The 27,983-nt window shown below is 39.1% G+C and overlaps 1 protein-coding gene across 4 annotated transcripts in view; it reads left to right on the forward strand.

Annotated features, from left to right (window-relative positions):
• Pds5a (PDS5 cohesin associated factor A) overlaps nt 1–27,983 on the forward strand; it is a 100,336-nt gene that overhangs the window by 22,642 nt on the left and 49,711 nt on the right. For all 4 annotated transcript variants that reach the window (XM_090343695.1, XM_090343694.1, XM_090343692.1 and 1 more), the window contains 6 exons: nt 5,301–5,427; nt 11,839–11,919; nt 14,866–15,006; nt 19,092–19,207; nt 21,952–22,046; nt 23,575–23,720. In XM_090343695.1, coding sequence (XP_090199821.1) covers nt 5,301–5,427; nt 11,839–11,919; nt 14,866–15,006; nt 19,092–19,207; nt 21,952–22,046; nt 23,575–23,720 — 706 coding nt within the window. The remainder of the gene's footprint in view (nt 1–5,300; nt 5,428–11,838; nt 11,920–14,865; nt 15,007–19,091; nt 19,208–21,951; nt 22,047–23,574; nt 23,721–27,983) is intronic.

Genomic DNA, 27,983 nt, shown 5'->3' on the forward strand with positions numbered 1-27,983 from the left:
GTTAATTGTAGATGAGTCTCTCAAGGAAGTTTCTGCCTGGGCTGGCTTTCAACCAGGATCCTTGGATCTCAGCCTTCTGAATAGCTAGGATTATAGACGTGAGCCACAATCACCTAGCTAATCATCACTTTTTTCCCCCCTTTCTTTTTTTTTTTTTTTGGCCAGTCCTGGGCTTGAGCTCAGGGCCTGAGCACCACTTCCGGCTTTTTTCTATGTATGTGGTACTGAGGAGTCGAACCTGGGTCTTTATGCACGCTAAGCAAGCACTTTAACCACTAGGCCAAACTCCCAGCCCCTCCCCCTTTCTTTTTATTTTTTGGCCAGTCTTGGGTTTTGAATTCAGGGCCTGGGTGCTGTCCCTGAGTTTCTTTCTTTCTTTTTCTTTTTTTTTTCCTTGTCTTTTCTTTTTTTGGTATTGGGGATTGAACCCAGGACGCTGCACTTACTAGGCAAGCACTTTGCCACTGAGCTACATCCTAGCCCTTGTCCCTGAGTTTCTTTTTTCTCAAGGCTAGCACTCTATCCTTCGAGCCACAGTTTCACTTCCTGCTTTTTGGTGGTTAATTGAAGATAAAATTCTCTTATACTTCCCTGCCTGGTCTAGTTTTTAACCTAATCCTTAGATCTTAGCTTCTAGAGTAGGCTAACATTACTGGTTGTGAGTCATTGGCATCTGGCTATGCTGGTTATTTTTGAGATGAGTCTCTTTTCCCTAATGCGTGATTGGGTTACAATTCCCCTATTTGAGGCTGCCCAGCTTTCAAGTGCCAAGGTGTCTTCTGAACTTTTTCTGCTCAAGGTGGCCTCAAAACTGTGCTCTTCTAATCTCAGCTCACCAGGTGTGAACATCTAGTCCTTGGCCGGCCTGCCTTCCTTTCTTTTCTTTTTTTTCTTTCTTTCTTTCTTTCTTTCTTTCTTTCTTTCTTTCTTTCTTTCTTTCTTTCTTTCTGAATCTAAAGACTGTTAGTGTTGATTTAATTAACTACAATAATTAATGATGAGGTATGAGTAAGCAAAAATACTTTTGCCAACACCAATGGTTCACACCTGTAATCCTAGCTTACTCAGGAGGCTGAGATCTAAGGTTCACAGTGAAAGTCAGCCCAGACAGAAAAGTCCCTGTGAGACTCTTATCTGCAATTAACTGCTCAAAAACTGAAAGTGGAGCTGTGGCTCAAAGTAGTAGAGCACTAGCTTTGAGCAAAAAGAGATTAGGGTTGGGATGTAGTACAATGGCAAAGTGCTTGCCTAGCAAGTCTAGCAGCCTAGATTTGATCCCCAGTACCCAAAATGAAAAGACAATAGAAGACAGGTATGCCTGTAATCCTAGCTACTCAGGAGACTGAGATCTGAGGATCTGGGTTCAAAGCCAGCTTGAGCACTAAAGTCCATGAGACTGTTACCTACAGGTAACCAGTAGAAAACTGGAAGTGGTGCTGAGGCTCCAGGAGTAGGAGGGTAGCCGTGGGCTGAAGAGCTCAGGGACAACCACCGGGCCCAGAGTTCAAGCTCCACAACTGACAAAAAAAAAAAAAGTCAAAAGAAAAGCATAGTTAAAAACAAACAATAACAAAAAATTCAGGGACAGTGCTCGGGCCCTGATTTTAAGCCTATGAGCTGCCCCCCCCATATAGTCTTTAAAAGAACAACTCATTTGACACATCTTATTTACAAAATGCTTTATTCCATTACTTAGATGCACGTATCTTGTATATTTTTTAGTCTGGAATACTTCCTTTAACATTTCCTGTAGTTTAAGTCTGCTGGTGATTAATTCTTTCTCATTTTTTGTGTGTGTTCCTGTGCGTATATTGCCAGGTTGCCAGTTGTCTTGAACTCACTTGCTTTCTGCCAGTCATGGGGCTTCAACTCAGGGCCTGGGCATTGTGACTGAGCTTCTTTTGCTCAAGACTATACCACTTGAGCCACAGTGCCACTTCTAGCTTGTTCTGTTTATGTACTACTGAACCCAGGACTTCATGCATTCTAGGTAGGCACACTATCACTAAGACACATTCCCAGCCTCTGTGTTTTTGTTTTTTTCTTTTTTTTGTGGGTCATGGAGCTTGAACTTGGCCTGGGTACTGTCCCTGAGCTCTTCAGCTCAAGGCTACCACCCTACACCTGGGCCTGGGTGTTGTCCCTAAGCCCTTCAGCTCAAGGTTACCGACCTACCCTGGAGCCAAGTCCCACTTCCCTTTTTGTTGGGTTAATTGGAGATTAGAGTCTCTGGTCCTTTTGTGCCTGGGCTGACTTTGAACCTCAGTAGGTAGGATTACATTACAGGCGTGAGTCACTGTGTCTGACTCTGTGTTGTTTTTATCTTACCTCTTTTGTATGTTTTTCCCCCCCACTCTTCAGCTACTTTTATGATAATTTAAATTCATTTTAGGTAATTATGTATCATAAGTAATATGTGTGTATGTTTATTAAGCTTCTGGGATTTGTGGGTTTATATTAAATTATATTACTCTATTGAAGTTCCAGGGACTATGCCCTCTTCACCATTCAGTGGGTTTTTAAGGTCAAGAATTTCCTTGTGTGATCATTAAGCTGTTCATTAAGCACTTGAAGATTCTTTGAAGCTTACTCTACTGTGGAAACTCATGATGTCCTGTGATGGTTTCCTGCTCATCCCATCTATGCTCTTTCCAGGCAACTGACTTGATTTGGTTTTGTTTTTCCTTCTTATATACCTAATATCTTACATAGCACATGTTTTCCCAGTTTTTGGTTTCAGTTACAGTCCTGCTTCTGTTAACATTCCTATATCTTGTTAGAAAAGTTACTGATTTAGAGTGCTGAAATCTGAAAATTTTTTCTTGCCTTTTTTCCTATCTTCTTAGCCTCAAGTATATATGGATCAGAGAGTCAAGTACAGGTTTTTTATTTGCTTTTCCTTTCCTTGTTTTATCAGGCTGAAAATCTCCCATTTAGAACTTTCTAGTTGGTTCTTCATAATCTTGGCATTTTGAGCATATACAAGATATTTTGGTGAAGAAGTGGAAAATTGACTTTCCCAGACTTGTAGTATTGTTTCATAGTGATACTTACTTATTTTTTTGTCAGTTGTAGGGCTTGAACTCTGTGCCTGGGTGGTGTCCCTGAGCTTCTCAGCTCAAGGCCAGCACTCTACCAGTAGTGGTTAATCAGAGATAACAGTCTCACCCACTTTAGTGTCTGGGCTGGCTTTGAACTACAATCCTCAGATCTCACCTCCTGAGTAGCTAGGAATACAGGTTTGAGCCATCGACACCTGGCTAGTATAATTTTCTTAACAACTTTTAAATTATATATTTTTTTGTGTGTGTGGGTATGGGATTAGTTTGTGTACCAATACTAGGGCTAGTACTACAGGGACCTTGGGTGTCTTTTCTGTAAAGGCTGGTACTCTACCACTGTCGTCACAGCTTCTCTTCCACATTTTTGGTGGTTAATTTATGATAAGAATTCATGGACCTTTCTGCCCAAGCTGAATTTGAATGAAAATCCTCAGATATCAGCCTTCTAAATAGCTAGGATTACCACCTTTTGTTTTATCACTAAATACCGTACAGCTCAATTCATGATATCAAGTTCATTTTAAAGAGTTGTCTGTGCTTCCTAAGTCTTAATTTGAATCTTGTTGCTTTGTTGTGTATTTATAATAATATTAGTATAGATGACACCATTTTTTTTTCTTTTCCTTTTTTTTTTGGTGGGCCTTGGGCCTTGAACTCAGTCTGAGCACTATCCCTGAGCTCTTCAGCTCAAGACTAGCCCCACTACCCATTTTCTAGAGGTAGAAGGTAAGAGTCTCAGGTCCTTTTGTGCCCGGGCTAGCTTTGAACCTTGATCTTCAGATCTGAGTCTCCTTAGTAAAGCTAGGATTACAGGCCTGAGCCACCCTTACAGGTGCCAGGCACCATCACCACCCCTCCTCTTCTTCTTCCTCCTCCTCCTCATTCTCATTTTTCCTTTTTTTTTTTTTTTTGCCATTTTTGGGCCTTGAACTCAGGGCCTGAGCACTATCCTTAGGCTTTCTCAAGGCTAGAGCTCTACCACTTGAGCCTCAGCTTTTTCTGTGTATATGGTACCAAGGAATTGAATTGAACCTGGGTCTTCATGCATGCTAGGCATGCACGTGCCTCTCTCTGTCTCTGTCTCTGTCTCTGTCTCTGTCTCTCTCTCTCACTCTGTGTCTCTCTCTCCCTTCTCTCTGTCTCCCTCTGTCAGTCTTGGGGCTTGAACTCAGGGCCTAAGTACTGTCCTGTGCTTTCTCAAGGCTAGTGCTCTACCACTTGAACCACAGCACCACTTCTGGCTTTTTCTATGTGTGTGGTTCTGAGGAATTGAACCTAGGTCTTCATGCATGCTAGGCAAGCACTCAACCACTAGTCCAAAATCCTGGCCCAGCATGATAATTTTGGTGTGTGTGTGTGTGTTTCCCCTGTTATGGGACTTGAACTCAGGACCTGGGCATTGTCCCTGAGCTCTTCAGCTCAGTTACCTCCCTATCCCTTGAGCCCAGCGCCAGTTCTGAGGCAAATATTCTCTACATACCTCTTGAGTCATGCAGTTACCCAAAACATTGTTTAATTTTTTTTATGTATGTTAGCGAGTAGAGATGAATGAATTGTAGAGGATAAGTACTTTGTTAGTAATTAAAGTACTCGGGCTGAATGTAGCTCAATGGCAGAGTGCTTGCCTAGCAAGTGCAATGTCTTGGGTTCTATCCTCAGTACCAAAAATGAAAAAAGCGGGGCCGGGAGTTTGGCCTAGTGGTAGAGTGCTTGCCTAGCATGCTCGAAGACCCGGGTTCAATTCCTCAGTACCCCACATACATAGCAAAAAGCCGGAAGTGGTGCTGAGGCTCAAGTGATAGAGCTCTAGCCTTGAGAAAGCCCAAGGACAGTGCTCAAGCCCTGAGCCCAAAAAAAAAAAAAAATGAAAAAGAAAAAGCCAGAAATTAAGGTACTCTTTGTTTTTGTGAAATACTTTTTCAACACTATCTCATAGCTATTGCAGTGCTAACTTAGAAACAAGGACATTTGACTACAACTTAAATATGATACTGTGAGCATGGTTCTCAAGTAAAGACTCCTTTATGTGTGATTGGGAAGGATAGCTGACATGGTATAGCAGTAGATTTCTGTTGTCCCAGCATGTGGGTGACTGAGACAGAGGATCACAAATTTAAGACCAGCATGGGTTACATAATTAGACCCACTCTCACAAAAAATAAAAACAGTAAAACTGTGAAGTTTGTATTTTTTATACACCTTAATTATTATTTCTTCTTTTTCTTTCTCTTTTTGTAGCAATAGCCACAATAAGAAGGTACAAATGCACATGCTAGACTTGATGAGTTCTATCATCATGGAAGGAGATGGAGTTACTCAAGAATTATTGGATTCCATTCTTATTAACCTCATACCTGCGCATAAGGTCTGTATAGTTTGAAGATATTTGTGATTATTTAAAGGTAACGCTAGACACAGAAATCATTGATTCGTTTTTGGCTCTTTGCAATCCTGTTTAGTTTTTCCTACTGCTGTTTCCCAGATTATTTATAACTATTGTTTTTAGAACCTGTGCTCATTAATATTGTATGAGATTTTCATTCAGCTAAATGGTACTTATTTTATAGGGACAAAAGTATTTTGTATTCACTCATGAACCTATTGTCTTTTCTCATTTGTAACATAGATATAGAACATTGGAAATTGGATTTCTTTGTTTTAATATTTTAAGATAGGGTCTTACTATGTAGACCAGGCTGCTCTCAAACTGGCAGTCCTCTTGCCTTAGTTTCTCAAATGATGGGATTATAGCTGTGTACCACTGTATACAGTGGGAGTTTGAATTTCTTTTTTCAAGAACCCTTATTGTACCTTTTTCTTAGGAACTTTCAGGAAAAGAATGAGGCAGAACTGAGAGTATATGATTAATGTTGGGGGGTGCGGTAAGGGAAGATGATTCAGATCTGTCCCATTCATTCCCATTGCTTTTTAAGGCTGTGGCTTCCTGTATACACAGTAGATTTCAACTCAAGCCCACCCTACTATTGCCACTTACCCAGTGCTTCTAATTGTACTTAGTCATTGAAATATGTGATTCATTTTTCATTCCTTGCATATCAAAATGCTTACATTTTGTTAATTCAAATGATTCTATAGTTGAGATATTTTATTTTTGAATATTATTTATTTTTTGCCATTCCTGAGACTTGAACTCAGGGCCTGGGCACTGTGCTTGAGATTTCTCAAGGCTATGGCTCTACCACATAAGCCATAGCACAATTTCTGGCTCTTTTCTATATATGTGGTACCAAGGACTTTGTGCATACCAGGCAAACACTCTACCACTAGACCAAACTCCTGGCCCTGGAAAAAATATTTTTAAACTGTTACTGGCCAAATTAGGTTTGTTGTTGCTTTTTCTTTGATTGTAGGATTTGGCCTTGGCCTGGGTGTTGTCCCTTAGTTCTTATTCAAGGCTAGTGCTCTACCAGTTGAGCCACTGTGCCACTTCTGTTTTCTTTTATTGTTGGTTTTTTTTTTTTGCCAGTCCTGGGCTTGGGCTCAGGGCTTGAGCACTGTCCTTGGACTTTCTCAAGGCTAGAGCTCTACCACTTGAGCCTCAGCACCACTTCCCGGCTTTTTTCTATGTATGTGGTACTGAGGAATCGAACCCGGGTCTTCATGCATGCTAGGCAATCACTTTAACCACTAGGCCAAACTCCCGGCCCTTTATTGTTGTTGTTTGTCAGTCATGTGGGGCTTGAACTCTGGGCATGGGCACAGTCCCTGAACTTTTCAGATTAAGGCAATCACCTTACCCTTTGAGCCATAGTGCCATTTCCCATTTTCTGGTGGTTAATTGGAGAGGCTCATGGAAACTTTTCTTCCTGGACTGATTTTGAACCATGATCATTGGATCACAACCTCTTGAGTAGCTAGGATGGTAGGCATGAACCACTGGGCCTAGCTGAACTAAGTTGTGACCTTGGCCTTGAGTTTGGCAATTCCTCTACCTCAGCCAAACCTAGTCCCTTCTTTCACTGCTATTTGGGAAGCAAATGATTAAGGGAATCACAGTGCAAGGCTGGCACAAGCAAAAATACCCTTATCTCAATTAATGGGCTTAGTGTGGTAGGATACACCTGTGATCCATCCCAGTTTCACATGGATAGCAATGTCACAGGTATGAGGAGTATTATTGTTTTAGATCCTAGGCAGAAAACCAAGACCCAACCTGAAAAATAACTAAAGCAGCTAAAGGGACAAGGGTGTGACATAGTAGTAGAGCACTTATCTAGCAAGTTCAAACCCTAGGATCACCCATTTAAAAAAGAAGTGAGATGGGCCCGGAGTTTGGCCTAGTGGTAGAGTGCTTGCCTAGCATGCACGAAGACCTGGGTTAGATTCCTCGGTACCACATACATAGAAAAAAGCTGGAAGTGGTGCTGAGGCTCAAGTGGTAGAGCTCTAACCTTGAGAAAGTCCAAGGACAGTACTCAGTCCCTGAGCTCAAGCCCAGGACTGGTTAAAAAAAAAAAAAAATAGAAAGCCAGGTGCAATGACTCATGCCTATAATCCTAGCTTCTCAGGAGGCTGAGATCTGAGAAACTTGGTTCAAAGCCAGCCCTGGCACTAAAGTCCATGAAACTGTTATCTCCAATTAACCACTAGAAAACCAGAAGTGGCACTGTGGCTCAAGGAGTAGGGCAGTAACCTTGAGCTGAAGAGTTCAGAGACAATGCCCAGGCCAGGAGTTCAAGTCCCACGAATGATTAAAAAAAAAAACAAAACAAAACTGGATGTGGTGGCTCACACCTGTAATCCTAGCTACTCAGGAGATCTGAGGATCGCAGATAAAAGCCAGCCTAGGCTAAAGACATCGAGACTCTTATCTCCAATTAAGTGCCCAGGCCCAGAGTTCAAACCCCATGACCCACAAAAAAAAAGGAGAGAAAAAGAAATATTGAGATTTTTTTTTTTTTTTTTTTTTTTTTGCCAGTCCTGGGCTTGAGCTCAGGGCCTGAGCTCTGTCCTTGGACTTTCTCAAGGCTAGAGCTCTACCACTTGAGTCTCGGCACCACTTCTGGCTTTTTTCTATGTATGTGGTACTGAGGAATCGAACCCGGGTCTTCATGCATGCTAGGCAAGCACTTTAACCACTAGGCCAAACTCCCGGCCCTATTAAGATAATTTTAAGTTATTTTATCCTTTTGGCCATGGAAGAAAATTCTAGGTTAAAGATTTGGAAGGTATTGCTCATATATGAATTTTGACAGTTACTTAATATAAATACGGTAAGTCCTCTCTTAATAATTGCCATGCTTTTCTGTATTATATATACTCAGCCACAGTCTACAAACATTAAATGAGAAATTCTTGAAAAAAATTCATAAGGTTCAAATTGTATATCATTCTGATTAGTTTGGTAAGTCTGCCTGTTCCATCTCACCCAACATGAATTATCCCATTGTCAATGGTAAATCCATCTTATGGGTCAATGTATCTTCAGTTTATAGTGTATATGCTACATGCTAGCTTGTCAGTGATGACCATATCCATTATCAGAAGAATGTTACTTACAGTGGTTATGTATTAACTCTTTGTTCACACAATCATGTCCTCAAAGCTAGGTAGCAGTGCCAGCAATTTAGTTATGTGAAAGAAAAACCATGAAGTGTTTCATTATTCCTTAAGATCTATTGAAAGTTGAATAGGAAGAAATCGAGGTTGAACATTCAGAAAATCCAAAACTGGGTCAGATGCAGTGGCTCATTCCTGTAATTGACTGAGCTATGAGGATCACGGTTCAAAGCCAGCCCAGGCACTAAAGTCTCTGAGACTTTTTTTTCATGTATTTTTTATTGTAGTTAATAGAAGGGTTACATTATATTCGCCAGACAGAAAGTGCATTACTTCACATACATTGATACCCTTTCTCATGTTTTGGTCCTCATTTCCCTCCCCCTACCCCCACCAGTCTCTGAGACTCTTATCTCCAATTAACCACCAGTAAAATAAAAGTGGTGCTGTGGCTCAAGGGTAGGGCGGTAACCTTGAGCTGAAGAGCTCAGGAACAGAGTCGGACCCAGAGTTCAAGTCCCACAAAACAAAACAAAAATGGTAAAACCTTAAACCCTTTGAAAAGCAATGTGACACCACAAGTAGAAAATTCTGCCACTAACTTCATCATAACCTGCTGTTATGATGTAAGTGGACTAAAAGTGCTGTATGAAATTATCTTCAGCACAGTAAGGTTTATATGAAATAAGTAAATTTCATATTTAGACTGGTCCCACCAAAAAGGTATCCAATTATAAATATGTTAATATTTCAGAGTCTGAGATCAGAAACACTTCTAACTATATGTATCTTAACTTAATCTGTATAGGGGTCCCTCATTTTAGGCATTTACTGGGGGTTTTGGTTTGTTTTTTTTTTCTTCTCTTGTTTTCTCATCTTCTTACTCCCTTTATTCTCCCCAACCCAATTGGGAGATCGTAAGAGTATTTTCCCAAAAGTAAGGTTGGAAGTTATCGTACAAGAACATGGCTGTTTGTTTTTATTTTATGACTGGTTTCATACTATATAGCAGCAGAATTATGTGCCTGTGTGTCCCACAAAACCTGGAATTGTTACTATGTTGCCTTTTACATAAACAAATTGATGATAATTTACTTACATTGTATGGTTTCATACCCATTCTTTTGAGAGAAGTATAAAACCATAACGGTTTGGCTCAAAACTTTGTTTGCTTACTTATTTTGTTGGTCATGGTGCTTGGACTCTGGGCTTGGGTGCTGTCCCTGTCCCTGAGTATAACACCATAACAGTTTGATGCAAAACTTTATTTATTTTTTATGGGTCGCGGAGTTTGAACTCTGGGCCTAGGTGATGTCCCTGAGCTCCTCAGCTCAAGGAGCCACAGTTATCACTTCTGGTTTTCTAGAATTTAATTGGAGATAAGAGTCTCAGAGACTTGGAGGGGGTATCAGTGTGTGAGAAGTAATGCACCTACTACCTGACGAATGTAACTGTAGCCCCTTTATACATTATCCCAACAATTAAAAAAAAAGTCTGAAGGACTTCATTGTCCAGACTGACTTTGAACCGAGTTGGCTTTGAACCGTGATCCTCAGATCTCAGCCTCCTGAGTAGTTAGGATTACAGGTGTGAGCCTCTGTGCCAGCAGAACCTTTTAGTATAGAGATATTAGTAGGTGTTTTTCAAAATAAGAATGTTTTTCTTTTTTTATGCACAAAATATTCATTTTAAAATATTATTAATTAGGTGTTTTTCAAAATAAGAATGTTTTTCTTTTTTTATGCACAAAATATTCATTTTAAAATATTATTAATTAGTTGTACAAAGGGGTTAATTCCATATACCCTGTTATGAGGCAGTGCTTGTTTGGTCAATATCACCCTTTTCTTCATTCTTCATTTATTTCCTCTCTTCTGTCCATATCCTCAAGTTAGATTTTTTTTTTAATTAAAAAATGTATGAAGGGGCTAGGACTTTGGCCTAGTGGTAGACTGCTTGTCTAGCATGCACAAAGACCCAAGTTTGATTCCTCAGTACCACGTACATAGAAAAAGCCAAAGTGGTGCTGTGGCTGAAGTGGTAGGGCTCTAGCCTTGAGAAAACCCGAAGACAGTGCTCAGGCCCTGAGTTAAAGCCCCAGGACTGGCCAAAATTATTTTTAAAACTGAGGGAGTGGGAATGAAGAGGGGAAAAGTAGAGTCATTGCTGTGGTCTTTAGACTTTTTAATTGATTATGGTTTATTGAGATTTAAGCAGTCACCATTTACAGATAACAAATGACAGTTCTTTTTTTTGTTTTGTTTTGTTTCATTTCCCCCCCCCCCCCTTGGTCCAGGGACTTGGACTCTGGGCCTGGGCATTGTCCCTGAGCTCTTCAGCTCAAGGCTACTGCCCTATCCCTTGAGCCACAGCGCCACTTCCAGTTTTCTTGGTGGTTAATTGGAGATAGAGTCTCATGGATTTTTTTTTTAGTGCCAGAGCTGGCTTTGAACCGCGATCCTCAGATCTCAGCCTCCTGAGTAGCTAGGATTACAGGTGTGAGCCACTGTTCCCGGCCCGATAACCTTTTTTAGAAGGCTCTCAGACATGGTTTTTTTTTTTTTTTTTTTGCCAGCCCTGGGCTTGGGCTCAGGGCCTGAGCACTGTCCCTGGATTTTTTCTCAAGGCTAGAGCTCTACCACTTGAGCCACAGCACCACTTCTGGCATTTTGCTACTTATGTTGGTACCGAGGAATCGAACCCGGGTCTTCATGCATGCTAGGCAAGCACTCCACCACTAGGCCAAACTTCCGGCCCTCAGACATGTTTTTAGAAGGTTTTCAGACCTGTTCTTAAAGAAAAATAAATTGGGCAATGAATGGGACAGAGTGGATGGGCTACTGGTATTTAGGATACCGGTATAGAGTACCAGTTAATATAAACGAAGCCAAAAAGTCTAATGTATATTTGAAGTATAGCAAATTTTAATGGAGGATTCCACTTACAAGCGGCTTATATTGTATTTTTTTAAAGAATTTATTAACATTGATTTTTACATCATATTTCAATGTTGTTAACCAACAACTATTCAAGAAGGGAATCTCTATTATATTGTATTTTACTTTGCGGTTTGTTGAGGTTCTGTTGACAATTTCTGCATTTATGACTCCCTGACTGGAGTAGATGGTTAGGCTTTAAATTGAATTCACTTGTATTTTATTTTTCACATTTTAGTAGATTTAAGACTAGTGTTGTGATTAGGATGTTTCATAAATGCAATTCTCTTGTAATTTTCCATATCTTCATTATTTTTCAGAATTTAAATAAACAATCCTTTGACCTTGCAAAAGTCTTGTTGAAAAGGACAGTCCAGACTATTGAGGCATGCATTGCTAATGTATGTATTTATATGTATTTTCAAATTTTGTAATTCTTAATCAAATGCATGTTTATTAGAACTATTCACATTTAGATTTATTGTCTAAACCATTGTGTTTACAGCAAATACAAAAGAGCTTTTATGGCTGAATGTGATTAAAAATTTTAAAACAACAGCATAATTTTATAAGCTTTATTGGAATCGTTTAAAAATGATAGCTGTTATTTTAAAAAGTTTGTCTCTAACTGGTCTTTGATTTTTTGTCTGTACTTAATATTTCCCAAATAGCTAATCTTTCCATTTCTCCTACATGTTTACCTTTGAATCTCTGTATGTATACACAGTTTCCTCTGTGTTCTAGACCATTTTTCTGAAACCTTTCTATTTCTTCTTGAATATGTGGTATAAAAATACTTGAAATTTCATTGAGCCAACCATGGTGGCATACAGTTGTAACCCTAGCACTTTGGGAGGCTGAGGCAGAAGTACTGTGAGTTTGAGAAGCCTCTATGGGCTACATAGCAAGTTCCAGACTACTCTGGGCTACACAGTATGACCATTTCTTGATAGAAAAATGAAAACAGAACTTAATTCAATACAAGTTTGGTTTTTAAAAATATTTAATAAAAAAATAATTTGTGAGAAAAGGAGTAAAACTCCATAGTTCCTCTATGTTAATACAGACTTGTGTTACTCATATTCATACTTGTTTTTATAAACTAATGTAAAATTTCTTCATTTTAATTTTGTAATATGAATTGCCATGACTTTTATTTTAAAAGTCAGAAAATTCCATTTCCCTATTGACTTATCTTAAATAAAAAAATTTTTTTTTTCTTTTACAAATCATCTTTGTTGGGCCAGGAATTTGGCCTGTTGGTAGAAAGTACTTGCCTAGCATGCACGAAGACCCAGGTTCAAGTCCTCAGTAGTACATACATAGAAAAAAGCTAGAAATGGTGCTGAGGCTCAAGTGGTAGAGCTCTGACCTTGAGAAAGTCCAAGGACAGTGTTCAGGCCCTGAGCTCAAGCCCAGGACTGTGGCACCCCCAAAAAAAAATCAAAACAAATCATCTTTGTCAGTGTACAACTTAACTACTATTGAAATGCTTATTACTTCATAATAAAAATTAATTTAAATGACGTAGTATTGATATTGCTTACTAAGCTTTTAAATATGTAAAAAGTACTGTAAAGTGTAAGAGAATATGCACTGAAAACTATTTCTCAACTTTGAATACACTATTTTTAATTTTCAGAAATATTTGTCAATTGTTTTTCTATATGCTTTATTTTTTTTCTTTTTTTTTATTGTAATTAGTAAAAGGGTTACATGATATTTGCCAGATTCTATATGCTTTAGAAAGTAGCATTCTGTGTTTATTTGTGTTTGGCTGGTTTTTTTATATAACATTTTTATTCTTTTCATGGAACCAATAGTAAATAAACATATTTGCTTTTTACCATACTGGGGCTTGAACTTTAGGGCCTCGATCTTGGCCTCACTTCAACTTACGACTTTTTGCTGGTTACTCAGAGATAAGAATCTTTTGAGTTTGTCTGCCCAGGTTGGCTTTGAACTACAGATTCTCTGATGTTAGCCTCCCGAGTAGCTAGGGGGATGATTGTGAGCCACTGCCACCCAGCTGACTATTTTTGTTTAATCTATATTGTTTTTCCAATGAAATATTTTAGGATACTAGAAATACAATACTTTTTTACTGAATTTTTTTTTTTTGCCAGTCTTGGGCTTTAGCTCAGGGCCTGAGCACATGTCCTTGGACTTTCTCAAGGTTAGAGCTCTACCATTTGAGCCTCAGCACCACTTCCAGCTTTTTTCTATGCATGTGGTACCAAGGAATTGAACCCGCGTCTTGGTGTATGCTAGGCAAGCACTCTACCACTAGGCCAAACTCCTGGCCCTAGGAATACATACTTTTTTGCATGCAACTTCCTTGGTGGTACTTTAAAATTAAGGAAGGCAGGAAGGATATAGATCCTCTCTCTTTCTTTCTTTCTTTCTTTTTCTTTTTCTTTTTCTTTTTCTTTTTCTTTTTCGGTTGGTAGTAGGACTTGATCTCTGGGCCTGGGCGCTGTTCCTGAGTTCTTCACCTCAAGGCTACTGCCCTACCCCTTGTGCCACAGTACCATTTTCAGTTTTCTGGTGATTAATTGGAATAAGAGTCTCACCGATTTTAGTGTCCGGGCAGGCTTTGAACCACAGTTCTCAGATCTCAGCCTCCTGAGTAACTAGTATTACAGGTGTGAGCCACTGCGTCTGGCTGGAAATATATCTTAAGTTGTACTCTTGTTTGTTTCTAATACTTTAAAACTACCAACTAGTTTTTAATTTTTTTAAGTTTTTTATTTTTTATTTTTTGCCAGTCATGGGCTTGAGCTCAGGGCCTGAACACTGTCCTTGGACTTTCTCAAAGTTAGAGCTCTACCACTTGAGCCTCAGCACCATTTCTGGCTTTTTTCTATGTATGTGGTACCGAGGAATCGAACCCGGGTCTTCGTGCATGCTAGGCAAGCACTCTACCACTAGGCCAAACTCCCGGCCCCTAATTTTGTTTTTTAATCTGTTAACCTACAGGTTCTGGGAATTAAACTCAGAGCCTAGTTTTTGCAGGGCAGGCACTGTACCACTTGAACCAGGCCACTAACTCTCAGCTAGCTTTTTTTGTCGTCAGTGTTTCTTTTTGTCCTGTGAATCAAAAGATAGTTCATTTTCTCTGAGTGCTAACAACAATAACAGACCACAATCTTACCGTATGCTTATTAAATTTATGATAAAATTTATTATTTGAAATCTTAACCTTTTCTACGATCAGATGGCTGTCCTATTGCATATTAAAAAACCAAATGCCTGTTGTTTCATTTCTTTCAGTTGTATATGTACTGCCTGGTTATATAATTAAAATGCATGTTTATAGAAAATTTTGTTGTTAATATTTCCTATAGTTTTTCAACCAAGTCCTGGTGCTGGGAAGATCATCAGTGAGTGATTTATCAGAACATGTTTTTGATCTGATTCAGGAACTTTTTGCTATAGATCCTCATTTATTATTATCTGTCATGCCGCAGCTTGAATTCAAATTGAAGGTAAGATTGACTAATTTTCAAAGCTTTTTAAGCTTTAAAGAAAAAATGTGTATTTGTTACTTTATCAAAGACTAAAAAATTTAGGTTTAGTTTATCTGTACATTTAGCGCAAAGATTTTTTTATTCAGTTGAATAAAACAGCATCTCTTGTTATAGGTGAGAGCAGAATTTGCACTGTAGAATTATTACATACCCAGTTGCTATATATATTGACAAAGTAACAGATAAGAAAATAGTATTATCCTTGAAATTTATAATATTCAGTATGTTGGTATTTAATGGTGCTAATCTATTACATTTGGTAACAGATAAAAAAGATGTTAAATTGAGCTACAATGAGTAGCTCATTGTAGTTGGAAGCCTGCTCAGGGAGACAAGTCCATGAGACTCTTAGCTACAATTAACTGGCAGAAAGGTGGAATGGAGATGTAGCTCACACACCAGTTTTAACCAAAAATAGCTGAGGTAGATTACACTTTATAGTATTAGTACTAACACCAAACAAATAAACAGAACATTTAAAATCAGGTGCCCAAAATGTACCATTGTGTGTGTGTGTGTGTATGCCTGTGTCTGTCTTGGGCACAGTCCTTGAGCTTTTTTTTTTTTTTTTTTTTTTGCCAGTCCTGGGCCTTGAACTTAGTGCGTAAGCACTGTCCTTGGACTTTCTCAAGGCTAGAGCTCTACCACTTGAGCCTCAGCGCCACTTCCGGCTTTTTGCTATGTATGTGGGGTGCCAAGGAATCGAACCCAGGTCTTTATGCATGCTAGGCAAGCACTCTACCACTAGGCCAAACTCCCGGCCCCCAGGCGAGCTTTTTTCTCAGGGTTCTCACTATCGCTTGAACCACAGCTCCACTTTGTTCTTGTTGTTGTTAACTAATTAGAGGTAAGAGTCTTATAAATTTGACTTCTTGGGCTGACTTCCAATTGTGATCCTCATTTTTCAGCCTCCTGAGTAACTAGGAATACAGATGTGAGCCACCAGTACCTGGCTCAAAGCATGCCTTAATTAACAACTTCATGGCACTTTGATAGTATAGACTTGAACGCAAGGTCAGGGCACTCACCACTGTTTCACTTTCAGCCTAATTTACTAGTTAATTGAAGATAAAGAGTCTCTTGAGCTTTTGTGCCCAGGCTGGCTTTGAACCTCAATCCTCAGAGCTCAGCCTCCTGAGTAATTAAAATTGCAGGAGAGCTGTTTTAATTTTTAATGAGGAGTAAGATGAATGTATAAATTTACAAATCTAATATTTTGTTGAATGTCCAGATGAAAAATTTTTAAGAGAGCCAGGAGTTTAGCCTAGTGTGGTAGAGTGCTTGCCTAGCATGTATGAAGGCCTGGGTTTGATTCCTCAGTACCACATATGTAGAAAAAGCCTGAAGTGGTGCTGTGGCTCAAGTGGTAGAGTGCTCTTCTTGAGGAAAAAGCCCCAGGACAGTACTCAGGCTCGGAGTTCAAGACTCAGGACTGGCAAAAAAAGTTTCTAAGAAAATATTTTTATAATGGGTACCAAGACAAGTGAAAGGGTATCAATGTATGTGAATGAATGCACCTTCTATCTGGCAAATATCATGTAACCCTTTTACTAATTACAATAAAAAAATTTAATAACAAAAAAAAAGAAAATATTTTTATAGGTCTGTGGTTTTTAACTCTGACATGGGTGTGGTGGAGGGGAAAACCCCTAGTGCTGTTTTTATTTTTTGTTTTTTTTTTTTGTTGTTGTTGTTTTTTTCCCAGATAGGGTGTGACCATAGTCTTCCTGGTGTCAGCTACCCCCATAGCTTAGGATGACAAGCCCATGCCACTGCACCCAGCTGTGTGATAAGAAGTGTCTCATAAACTTTTCTATACAGACTGACTAAACTTTTCTATACAGACTGACTTCAAATCCTGATCTTTCCCTTTCTCATCCTCCCAAGTAGCTGAACTATTAGTACCTGGCTGGGCATATAGTTTTTATACGAAGGCAGAATGGCTAGGACTAAAGAGTAGTAATATCTTCTTATATGGCTTAGGAGCTTTTTTTTTTTTTTTAAATCAGTCTCAGTTATTCCTTTAAGCTTTATACTATACCATTACTGTGTGGGAATGTTAGTAAAAGATTTTTGTCTTAGAACAATTATAAACATGTGCCATCACCTGTGTTTTGTTCCTTACTGAAATTCTAGTTTGTACTGGTTTTATTTCAAGTGAAGAAACTGAGACTTGGTACTAAATGCAATTAGAAAACCCCTTTTGAAGTTACTGGTATGTACTAAATGAGTAATAGAGGAAAAGTTTATAACTGGGGTGGTTTCTTCAGTTTTATTTCCAAATCTATACATTCAAGCTATTACTATGAGAACTTTAAAAATGTAACCTGGGCGCTGGTGGCTCATGCCTATAATCCTACCTACTCAGGAAGCTGAGATCTGAGGATGGTGGCTTCAAGCCAGCCTGTGTAGGAAGGTCTGTGAGGCTCTTACCTCCACTAAACTACCCAAAAAGCCAGATGTGGAGGGAGAGAGAGACAGATGGACATTGTCCAAAAGGAAGTATACTTATTACCTCACTTATATATATTCTAACTCTTCTATACATATATATGCATATAATCATATATTGTCCCTGAGCTCTTCAGCTCTAGGCTAGTGTCCTACCCCTTGAGCTACAGCCCTACTTGCCCATTTCAAGTGATTAATCAGAGATAAGAATCTCAGGGTCTTTAGTGTCCTGGCTGGCTTTGAACCACAATCCTCAGATTGTGCCTCCTGAGTAGCTAATATGTGGCATGAGCCACTGCGCCCAGCTAATAATTTTTTAAAAATACATAAAAAGAAAAAGTGAAAATGGAGCTGTGGCTCAAGTGGTTGAACATTACCTTGATCAAAAAGAAAGTTAGGGGAGCTGGGAGCACGGCCTAGTGGTAGCTTGCTTGCTAGCATGCACGAAGCTCTGGTTTCGAATCCCTGCCTGGAACTGTATATACAGAAAAGGCTGGAAGTGGCAAAAGTACTAGCCTTGAGCAAAAAGTGTCCAAGGACAGTGCCCAGGCCCCAAGTTCAAGCCCCAGGACTGGCAAAAAATTAAAAACAAAACAAAAAACAAAAGTTAGGGACAGGTCTCGAGATCAAGCTGGAGGACTGGAACACACTCAAAAAAAAGGTAGTATAGAAACTAGGTTTCAGTGTCTTATCCATAATTATAGTTACTTAGAAGGCTTAAGATGTTGAAGCTTAAATTTCAGGGCAGAATTTTCTTTTCTACTTTTTTTTTTTTTTTTTTTTTTTTTGGCCAGTCCTGGGCTTGAGCTCAGGGCCTGAGCACTGTCCTTGGACTTTCTCAAGGCTAGAGCTCTATCACTTGAGCCTCAGCACCACTTCCGGCTTTTTTCTACATATGTGGTACCGAGGAATCGACCCGGGTCTTCATGCATGCTAGGCAAGCACTTTAACCACTAGGCCAAACTCCCGGCCCCCAGACTTTCTTTTATAAAGTATGCTTTTTAAGGCCAGGCACTGATGGTTCACGCCTGTAATCCTAGCTACTCAGAAAGCTAAGGTCTGAGGATTGTGTTTCAAAGCCAGCTAGGACAGGAAAGTCCATGAAACTCCTGTGTATAATTAACCACTCCCCAAACCAGAAATAGATCTGTGGCATTAGTCTCAAGCATAAATGCTTAGGGTGGCATTCAGGCCATGAGTTCAAGCCCCAGGACTGGTCGGGGGAGGCTGCTTTTGGGAATTCTTTGCAGTTTTCTCCTTGACAGAATTTTTGTTTTAAAGCTTTAGGAGACTGAAGCACTGCCTGCTGCACAAAGAAGGCACTTCTGAGGCTTTAAAAAAAATGTTAAACTTGAGTGAAATGTCTTAATGTTTGTACAAAGTAAAAGCAGTTACGTGTGCATAAGATCAAAGAACCAGATGATCTCACATGGAAACAATTTCTGCATAGTAAATTAAAAAAAATACACTGTATTTTAAAATTGTCAACATTATAACCAGAGTTGCAAGGTTGTATTTACTTAGAAAGTTTTTCTTTTTTTATAATATGAATAATACAATTAGGCCTCATTTATCTTCTTTTTACTTTGTAGAGTAATGATGGAGAAGAAAGATTAGCTGTTGTTCGACTTTTAGCAAAATTGTTTGGCTCTAAAGATTCTGATTTGGCAACACAAAATCGTCCTCTTTGGCAGTGTTTTCTTGGACGGTAAGAAAACAATTATTCAGGCTTCTATATTTTGGAGCCACTCTGATTAAAAATACAGATTTTTTAGTTATGTCCTCACTTTTTGGTCATGCAGACCTGAAGTACAGCTCCTTTCTTTATGCTTCCTTTGGATGCTGGAATGGCAGGTGTGCCACTGTGACTAACTATTGCCCTTCTCCCTACCTTGGAATAAGAGGCACTTGCCACTGCACTCAGCCATTCACTGAGAATCTTACCAGCTGTCTGACCTCTGCCTTCTAAATAAGTGAATTATAAAACCTCTTCACCTGGGCTATTTGGTTATTATGAGATCTCTTCAAAAAACAAAAATAGTTCCTTTCATTTGGAGTCACATTATTATCCTAATATTGTTGGAATGGAACACATGACTTTGTACATTTTTTCAGAACATGATCCACTATTGAGCTACACCTTAGCCCCAAACACATTATTTACCATTAGTAAATGCATTAAAAAAAATTGTACACTCTAAGTTTGAATTGATAGACTTAACATTATTAGATAATTGCATATTGTGTTTCCCATTAATTGGATTTTTTTTGATGGGGGGGGTACTAGTTCTGGGGCTTGAACTCAGGGACTGAAAACTCACTTTGGGTTTCTCACGGCTAGAGCTCTGCCACTTGCCCCACAGCACCACTTCCAGCTTTTTCCATGTATGTGAATTGCACCCGGGTCTTCATGCGTGCTAGACAAGCACTCTACCACTAGGCCAAACTCCTGGCCCATGGATTCTTTTTGTTGTTGTTTTTGATACCAGTCCTGGGGCTTGAACTGGGGCCTGAGCACTGTCCTTGGATACATTTTGCTCAAGGCTAGTGCTCTGCCATTTGAGCCACAGCATCACTTCCAGCTTTTTCCATATATGTGGTTCTGGGGATTTGAACCCGGGGCTTCTTGCATGGTAGATCAGCACTCTAGCATTAAGCCACACTCCTGGCCCTATAAATTTTGGTTTTGTTATTTGCCAGTCCTGGGGCTTGAACTCAGATCTGGGCATTGTCCTTGAGCTTTCTCAAAGCTAGTGTACTATCACTTGAGCCACAGCACTACTTTCAGCATTTTTTGTGTATGTGGTACTGAGGAATCGAACTCAGGGCTTCGTGCATATTGCGAGCACTCTACCACTAGACTATGTTCCTGGCCTCCTATGGATTTTTATACTAGATCTTTAAAAGAGCGTTTTTCTAGAATTTGGTCCTGCCCAGATTAAATTTTTGTGGTAAAGGCAGTGTACTCATTCTATCTCTATTTATCTATATTGTTGCTGGTTGTGGAGTTTGAACTCTGGTCCTGGTGCTGCCCCTGAACTCTTCAGCTCCAGGCTCCAGCTCTACCACTTGAGCCACAGTGCCACTTCTGGTTTTCTGGCCATTAATTGGAGAAAAGAGTCTCATGGACTTTTGTGCTTGGGCTGGCTTTGAACCAGAATCTTTATATCTCAGCCTTCTGAGTAGGTAGGATCACAGGTGTGAGTCATTAGCACCCAGCTAAGTTCACACAATATAAACAGTCTATTTTGAACTTCTGGATCTCTCTCTCTCTCTCTCTCTCTCTCTCTCTTTTTTTTTTTTTGATGGGTCATGGGACTTGAACTCTGTTCCTGAGCTCTTCTGGTGGTTAGTTGGAGATAAGAGCCTCAGGGACTTTAGTGCCCAGGCTGGCTTTGAACCGTGGTCCTCAGATCTCAGCCTCCTGAGTAACTTGGATTACAGGTGTGAGCCACCACTCCCAGCTTGGATCTCCTTTTAATATAAGGGTTGCCTTTTTGGGGGGGTGGTGTAGGCCCTAGAACTTGAACTCAAGCCTAGAATCTGTCCCTGAGCTTTTTTTGCTCAAGGTTAACACTGCTGCTTGAGACACAGTACCACCTCTGCCTTTTTTGGGGGGCGGAGGCGGGGGAAGGTCTGTGACCTAGAGCTCTTCAGATCAAGGCTATTGCTTACCACTTGAGCCACAGCACCACTTCCTGTTTTCTGTTGGTTAATTGGAGATAAGAGTTTAAGGGATGGCCAAGTGTGGTGGCTCATGCCTGTAATCCAGCTACACAGGATACTGCAACCAGAGGATCATGGTTCAGAGCCAGCGTGAGCACTAAAGACCATGAGTTCAAGCTCCCTGACAGACCAAAAATTAAAATAAATAGAGTTTTCAGGGATTTTCATGCTTGGGCTGGTTTGAACCTAGATCTTCAGATCTCAGCCTCCTGGGTAGCTAGGATTATAGGGGTGAGTCACTGGAACCCAGCTCACTTTTGACCTTTTTTTTTGAGTAGTTTATTAAGAGTCTGTTGGGCTTTTTCTGCCCAGGCTGGTTTCAAACAGTGATTCTCAGATCTGTATCTCTTGAGTAGCTAGGATTACAGTCATGAGCCACTAGGGCCCAGCTAAGATTTGTTCTTTCTCAAATTTTCTGATTCTTTTCTCTCAAACATTTTTTATACCGATTTTGTATTTTGAAGTTTTTTCTTTGAGGATAACTAAAAGGTCTCAGATTTTTAGATCTACAAAATTAGTAGTTTGGTGTTGGAAATATATCTGTTCTGATTTTTACTTGTTTTAGCTGATAATTTAGTTTTTGAAGCAATTTTTAAATTATGTGTATTTTTATTTCTGTACTTTATATTCTTCCATTAGAGAGCATATTAGCTACCATTATAAACAATACTTTTTTTTTAGTAGCTTATGTTATTTGAGAATAATTACCTGTGTTTCCCTACATAGATTTAACGACATTCATGTTCCTGTGAGATTAGAAAGTGTAAAATTTGCCAGTCACTGTTTAATGAATCATCCAGATTTAGCAAAGGACCTTACAGGTAAGCTATCTTACACATATTAGCTTCATTACACATATTAATCACAAAAATAGCCCATGGGGGCAGGGAGTTTGGCCTAGTGGTAGAGTGCTTGCCTAGCATGCACGAAGACCCGGGTTCAATTCCTTGGTATCACATACATAGAAAAAAAGCTAGAAGTGGTGCTGAGGCTCAAGTGGTAGGGCTCTAGCCTTGAGAAAATCCAAGGACAGTGCTCAGGCCCTGAGCTCAAGCCCAGGACTGGCGGGGGAAAAAAAAAAAAAATAGCCCATGGGTTTGTACATGCCGGACAAACTACCACTGAGGTATAAATGCAACCCTAAAAATTTTTAAAATTTTTTTTATTATTATGAAAGTGATATACAGAGGGGTTATAGTCATATAGGTAATGTGATGAGTGCATATTTATTTATTTATTTTATTTTTTGCCTGTCCTGGGGCATGAACTCAGGGCCTGAGTATTGTCCTTGGGCTTTCTCAAGGTTAGAGCTCTACCAATTGAGCCACAACACCACTTCCAGTTTTTCTATGTATGTGGTACCAAGGAATCGAACCTGAGTCTTGGTGCATGCTAGACAAGCACTCTACCACTAAGCCAAACTCCCGGCCTTGTGAACATATCTTTATGGACAGTGTAACTCCTCTTGCTCTCTTCTGTCAAATTAAATTTTAAATGTGCCTGTGATATAACTTCAGTATCTACTCCCTTTTTCCTTCTCTTCCTTTTTGGTTGTAGTACTGGGGCTTGAACTTAGGACACTATAATTTTGCTTTGAGTCACTGGCTCCCCTACTGCATAGTTTCAAGTCATTATTTTTTATGGAACAGGAAATTATTTCATCTATAAAATAAAATTGCACCTGGAATCTTCATATTTTGTCCATTTGAAATATTCTGGAAACCATAGTTTGAGAAGGTAGAGAATGCCTCTTGGCAAGAATTTATTCTCAAGTCCTATCTACCAGTTAGTAGAAAAAGTAGTTGTCAGCAGGGCACTGGTGGCTCACGCCTGTAATCACATGCTACCTAAGAGGGATTGGGGTTTGAAGCCAGGCTAAGCAGGAAAGTCTGTAAGATTTTTATCTACTACAGACTACTTAAAAGAATCTAGGAGTGGTGCTTTGGCTTAAGCGATAGAACACTACTCTTGAGTACAAAGAGGCTCAGGGATACTACCCTCAGTTTAAACACCAGGACTGGTCAAAAAGAAAAAAAGGGATTTATTTTCTGGGAAAGTGATTACAATTTGATTAGACTAGAATTATTTACTCTTCAGTAAACCTAGACCACTTAAACCTACCTATTGGATAGTATCAGATAAGTTTCGTTTTGCTTTTACTTTGTGTGATATATTGTTGAATATGTTACAGCTGTGTTATACTCAATTTTATATCAATCACTTTTCATCCAACTTACCATTTTTCTGTATTTCTTTTTAAGTTTTCTAGTTTGTAACAGAAGTTTCAACTTATATAAGTCAAATAATGTATCATTTCACTTTTTCACTAAAATGGATTTTTTTCTACAGAATATTTGAAGGTTAGATCACATGATCCAGAAGAAGCTATTCGTCATGATGTCATTGTGACTATAATAACAGCTGCCAAAAGAGATCTGGCTTTAGTAAATGACCAACTACTTGGATTTGTAAGAGAAAGGACATTGGATAAACGGGTAAAGTGTTAGGAATTTTATTATTCTCTAACTTACTGTGTTTAAATTGTTAAATGAATTATTTTCTATATTACAAATCATTATTCGTATGTAATATAGTGGCTCATGCTTATAAACCTACTCAGGTGGCTGAGATCCGAGGATCATAGTTTTAATCCAGCTCAGGTAAATAAGAGACTCTTACCTCCAATTAATCACCAGAAAGCTAGAAGTAGAATTGTTTGAGTGGTAGAATGCTAGCCATGCGCAAAATGCAGAATGATGGGTAAGACTCTGAGTATAAGCCCTAGTACCAGTGTACTCACACATATATTCACAGAAGCATTATTCTCTAACATTAGTTTTTCTGTGTAAAAATGAGATGACTGACATTACCAAATTATCATTTTAATGTTTTACTGTCTTTTTTTTTTTTAGCATGATAGCACTGCACTGTACAGATTGTTTTGTTCAGCCACCCACCCTCCCCCTCTGGTCATGGGGCTTGGACTGTAGGCCTGGGTACTGTCCCAGATCTCTTCAGCTCAAGGCTAACGCTTTACCACTTGAGCCATGACACCACTTCTAGTTTTCTGGTAGTCAATTGGAGATGAGTCTCATGAATTTTCACACGCAGGCTGGCTTGAACCACAATCCTCAGGTCTCAACCTCCTGAGTAGCTAGGATTACAGGCATGAGTCACTGTTTTTGAACTTGCTAAAGTAAGCAAAATTGATCTTAAACTTGTGATCTTCCTTCCTCACACTCTATAGATTTCTGAGATTAATGGCATGCTATATATATTGTAGTCATCTTTAGGAATGAATTCTTAGATTCTGGAGCTTTTCATGTTTTAAGATTAGGTTCCTTTTTCAGTTTTCCTTTGTAAAAGACTAGGTAAACGTTTTATTATCTTTCTATAAACATGGTAACTTCGAAGATAGCAATAGATCACCTGTATTTACTTCTACTTCATATCTTATTACTTAGCTGGGCATGTCATTCCTCAGAAAGTGATGTTTCTATCATGTTTTCCCTAAGGACAGCAAAAGCAATGCACTATTTTCATCATTTGGTCAAGATAGAAAGATGGATGCCAGTGGCTCACACCTCTAATTCTTGCTACTCAGAAGCTGAGACCTGAGGATTGATTCAAAGCCAGGAAGGAGTCTGTGAGACAACTTTCTCAAGGCTAGAGCTCTACTACTAGAGCCATAGCACCACTTCTGCCTATTTCGGTGTGTGTTATCAGGAATTGAACCTGGGTCTTTGTTCATGTTAGACAAGTACTCTATCACTAAGCCAAACTCTAGTGGCCCCTAGTCCATGAGACTCTTTTTTTTTTTTTTTAATATTTTTTATTGTAATTGATAAAAGGGTTACATGATATTTGCCAGATAGAAGGTGCATTAATTCACATACATTGATACCCTTTCATATGTCTTGGTACCCATTATCCTCCCCCGCACCACCCCTAGTCCATGAGACTTTTATCTCCAATTAACTACTAGAAAACTGGAAGTAGTGTAGTAGCTTAAAGTGTTAGACCAGTAGCCTTGAGAAAAAGAACTCAGGGACAGCTCCCAGGCCCCAAGGTTCAAGCTCCATCACTGACAAAAAGAAAAAGGAAACATGGATTATTAACAAAAATGCTAAGAACAGCAGTAGCATTTGCTAAAACATAATGGTATCATCCATAAGCCAAAAGACAGTGCAAGGCTGATTGATTTAGGCATTTCCGTATGCTAACATCTTTAACAATTGCCTTATTGTGTGCTATTTTATCTGGCATTGCTGAAAAGTAACTGTCTTCTAGAATTGTATAGTTTAGGCATATTTCAAGAGAGTAGAACAGTTGGGTTTAAATGTAGCAAGAGATCTTATATTTTTGTTTTTATAAATTGGAAGTGACAGATGCTTTAAAAAGTTCACACTAACTTGCTCAACTAGGAGGGATTCTAACTTGAGGAATTTTTCTTTTTTTTTTTTAAATGAAGTGCCAGCTTCCTTGAATTAAATAGTTACATACATAATTTGTCTCTTAGAAAAGTACTACTGCCATTAATTTGTGTGTGTGTGCTAGTCCTGGGACTTGAACTCACAGCCTGAGTACTGTCCTTGGACTTTGTCATGGCTAATAATCTTGAGTCACAGCATCACTTCTGGCTTTTTCTGTGTATGTGGTACTGAGGAATTGAACCTAGGGCTTCGTGCATTCTAGGCAAGCACTATACCACTAGGTCAAACTCCTGGCCCTGCCATTCATTTTTATAAAATTGTGTAAATGGAGCCGGACATCATGGCTCACACCTTTAATCCTAGCTACTCAGGAGGCTGAGATATGAGGTCAAGGTTCAAAGCCAGCCCAGGCACAAAAGGACCTCTAGAAAATAGGAAGTGGGGCTTGGCTCAAGGATAGGATAGGGTGTTAACCTTGAGCTGAAGAGCTCAGGGGCAGCTCTCAGGCTGAGTTCAAGCCCCAATACCCACCCCCCCCCCCCCCAAAAAAAAAAGCCGAGTAAATGATCTCTACAGTGAAACTTCATGATATGGTCATAAAAACACCCTCTAAAAATTTACATATCAATTTTAGTCTGAAAGGATTTACAGGCATTTTGGGGCTTGGAGCATGGCCTAGGGTGGTAGAGTACTTGCCTACCATGCTGAAAAACCCTGGGTTTGATTCCTTGGTATCCCATATACAGAAAAGGTCGGAAGTGGTGCTGTTGCTCAAGTGGTAGAGCACTAGCTTTGAGAAAGTTCAAGCACGGTGCCTACATATTGGCTAAATAAATACAGATAAATTTATAGGCATTTTGACATTCATTTTTTTCTATTAAATGTAAAGAGAGGAATTGTTAGATTTTAGTTTTTGGTTTCATGTAATATCAAAAGATATCTCACTATATGAACAGTTTTATTCCATGTTGTCCAATAAACTAAAAAATTGAGAAAATTTAGAGAATACCAACTTGAATAGTATGTCACTGGAGCCACTTTGCTAACAGACATTTTATTAAATTTATGTTTTTTCATCTTATTGTCACCCTCACTGTAGTTTTTTTATTAAAGAATTTATTAACAGTGATTTTTACATCATATTCCAAATGACTTTTTTCATGTCAGTTTGCATTTTTTAAAGAATTTATTAATGTTGATTTTTACATCATATTTTATTTTATTTTTTATTTTTATTTATTTATTTATTTTGCCAGTCTTGAGCTTGGGCTCAGGGCTTGAGCACTGTCCTTGGACTTTCTCAAGGCTTAGCACTCTACCACTTGAGCCTCAGCACCACTTCCAGCTTTTTTTCTATGCATGTGGTACCGAGGAATCGAACCATGTGCTAGGCAAGCACTCTACCACTAGGCCAAACTCCCGGCCCCTTTACATCATATTTTAAATGACAAGTTTAACAAACAAATGTTCAAGGAGGGAATCTCTATTTACAATCACTGGGACTTAGTATTTAGAACTTAATCAAAATTAGGCTAAGGGTTTGTATGTCATAGAAACATATTAATTTAAGAAATGAAACATCGTGTCTAGAGAGTCGTAGGTTTTTATGTCTGTATAGGTATGTTTATATTTCCATTACCATGTCCATAGCTTTGGGTATACAGTTATTGAGTCCTTGCTCTTGTACTCTTTGGATTTAATAGCCACATATTAAGGATACTATGTGCCTTTTGTTCCTTAGGTCTTGACTTGTCTCACTCAACGTGATTCGCTCTAGATTCATCCATTTCCTTGTGAATGCCATTATTTTATCTTGTCTGTTGGCTATGTAGAATTCCATTGTGTATATATACCACATTTTCTGTATCCATTCTAGATGTTCTAGCCCTGGTTTACAGAGTGAATTTTATGTTATTTTCCTTTACCTCCCTCCTTTTCTCCCTCCCCCCTCTTTTTTGCAAATCCTGAGCTTGAGCTCAGAGCATGAGCACTATCCTTGGATTTTCTTAAGGCTAGAGGTCTACCACTTGAGCCTCAGCTTTTTTTTTTTTTTTCCTATGTATGTGATACTGAGGAATCAAACCCAGATCTTTGTGCATGATAGACAAGCACTCTACTACTAGGTTAAACTCCCAGCCCCGTTATTACCATTTTTTAATCACCTCTAAAACTTGGCCAATATATTTCTAGAGTGGGTCAAGTAAAATAATTGGTAACATTTACTGTTGCTTTGAGAGAAGTAAAATTTTGGTAGTATATGTTAGTTGAGCAGTATTTACAAAAGCGAATTTCTAAGTAATAACAGATTCAGTGTGACTGGTAAAA

Source organism: Megascapheus bottae, chromosome 13 (assembly GCF_031878675.1).
Source record: "Megascapheus bottae isolate mThoBot1 chromosome 13, mThoBot2.hap1, whole genome shotgun sequence".
NCBI lineage: Eukaryota > Metazoa > Chordata > Mammalia > Rodentia > Geomyidae > Megascapheus > Megascapheus bottae.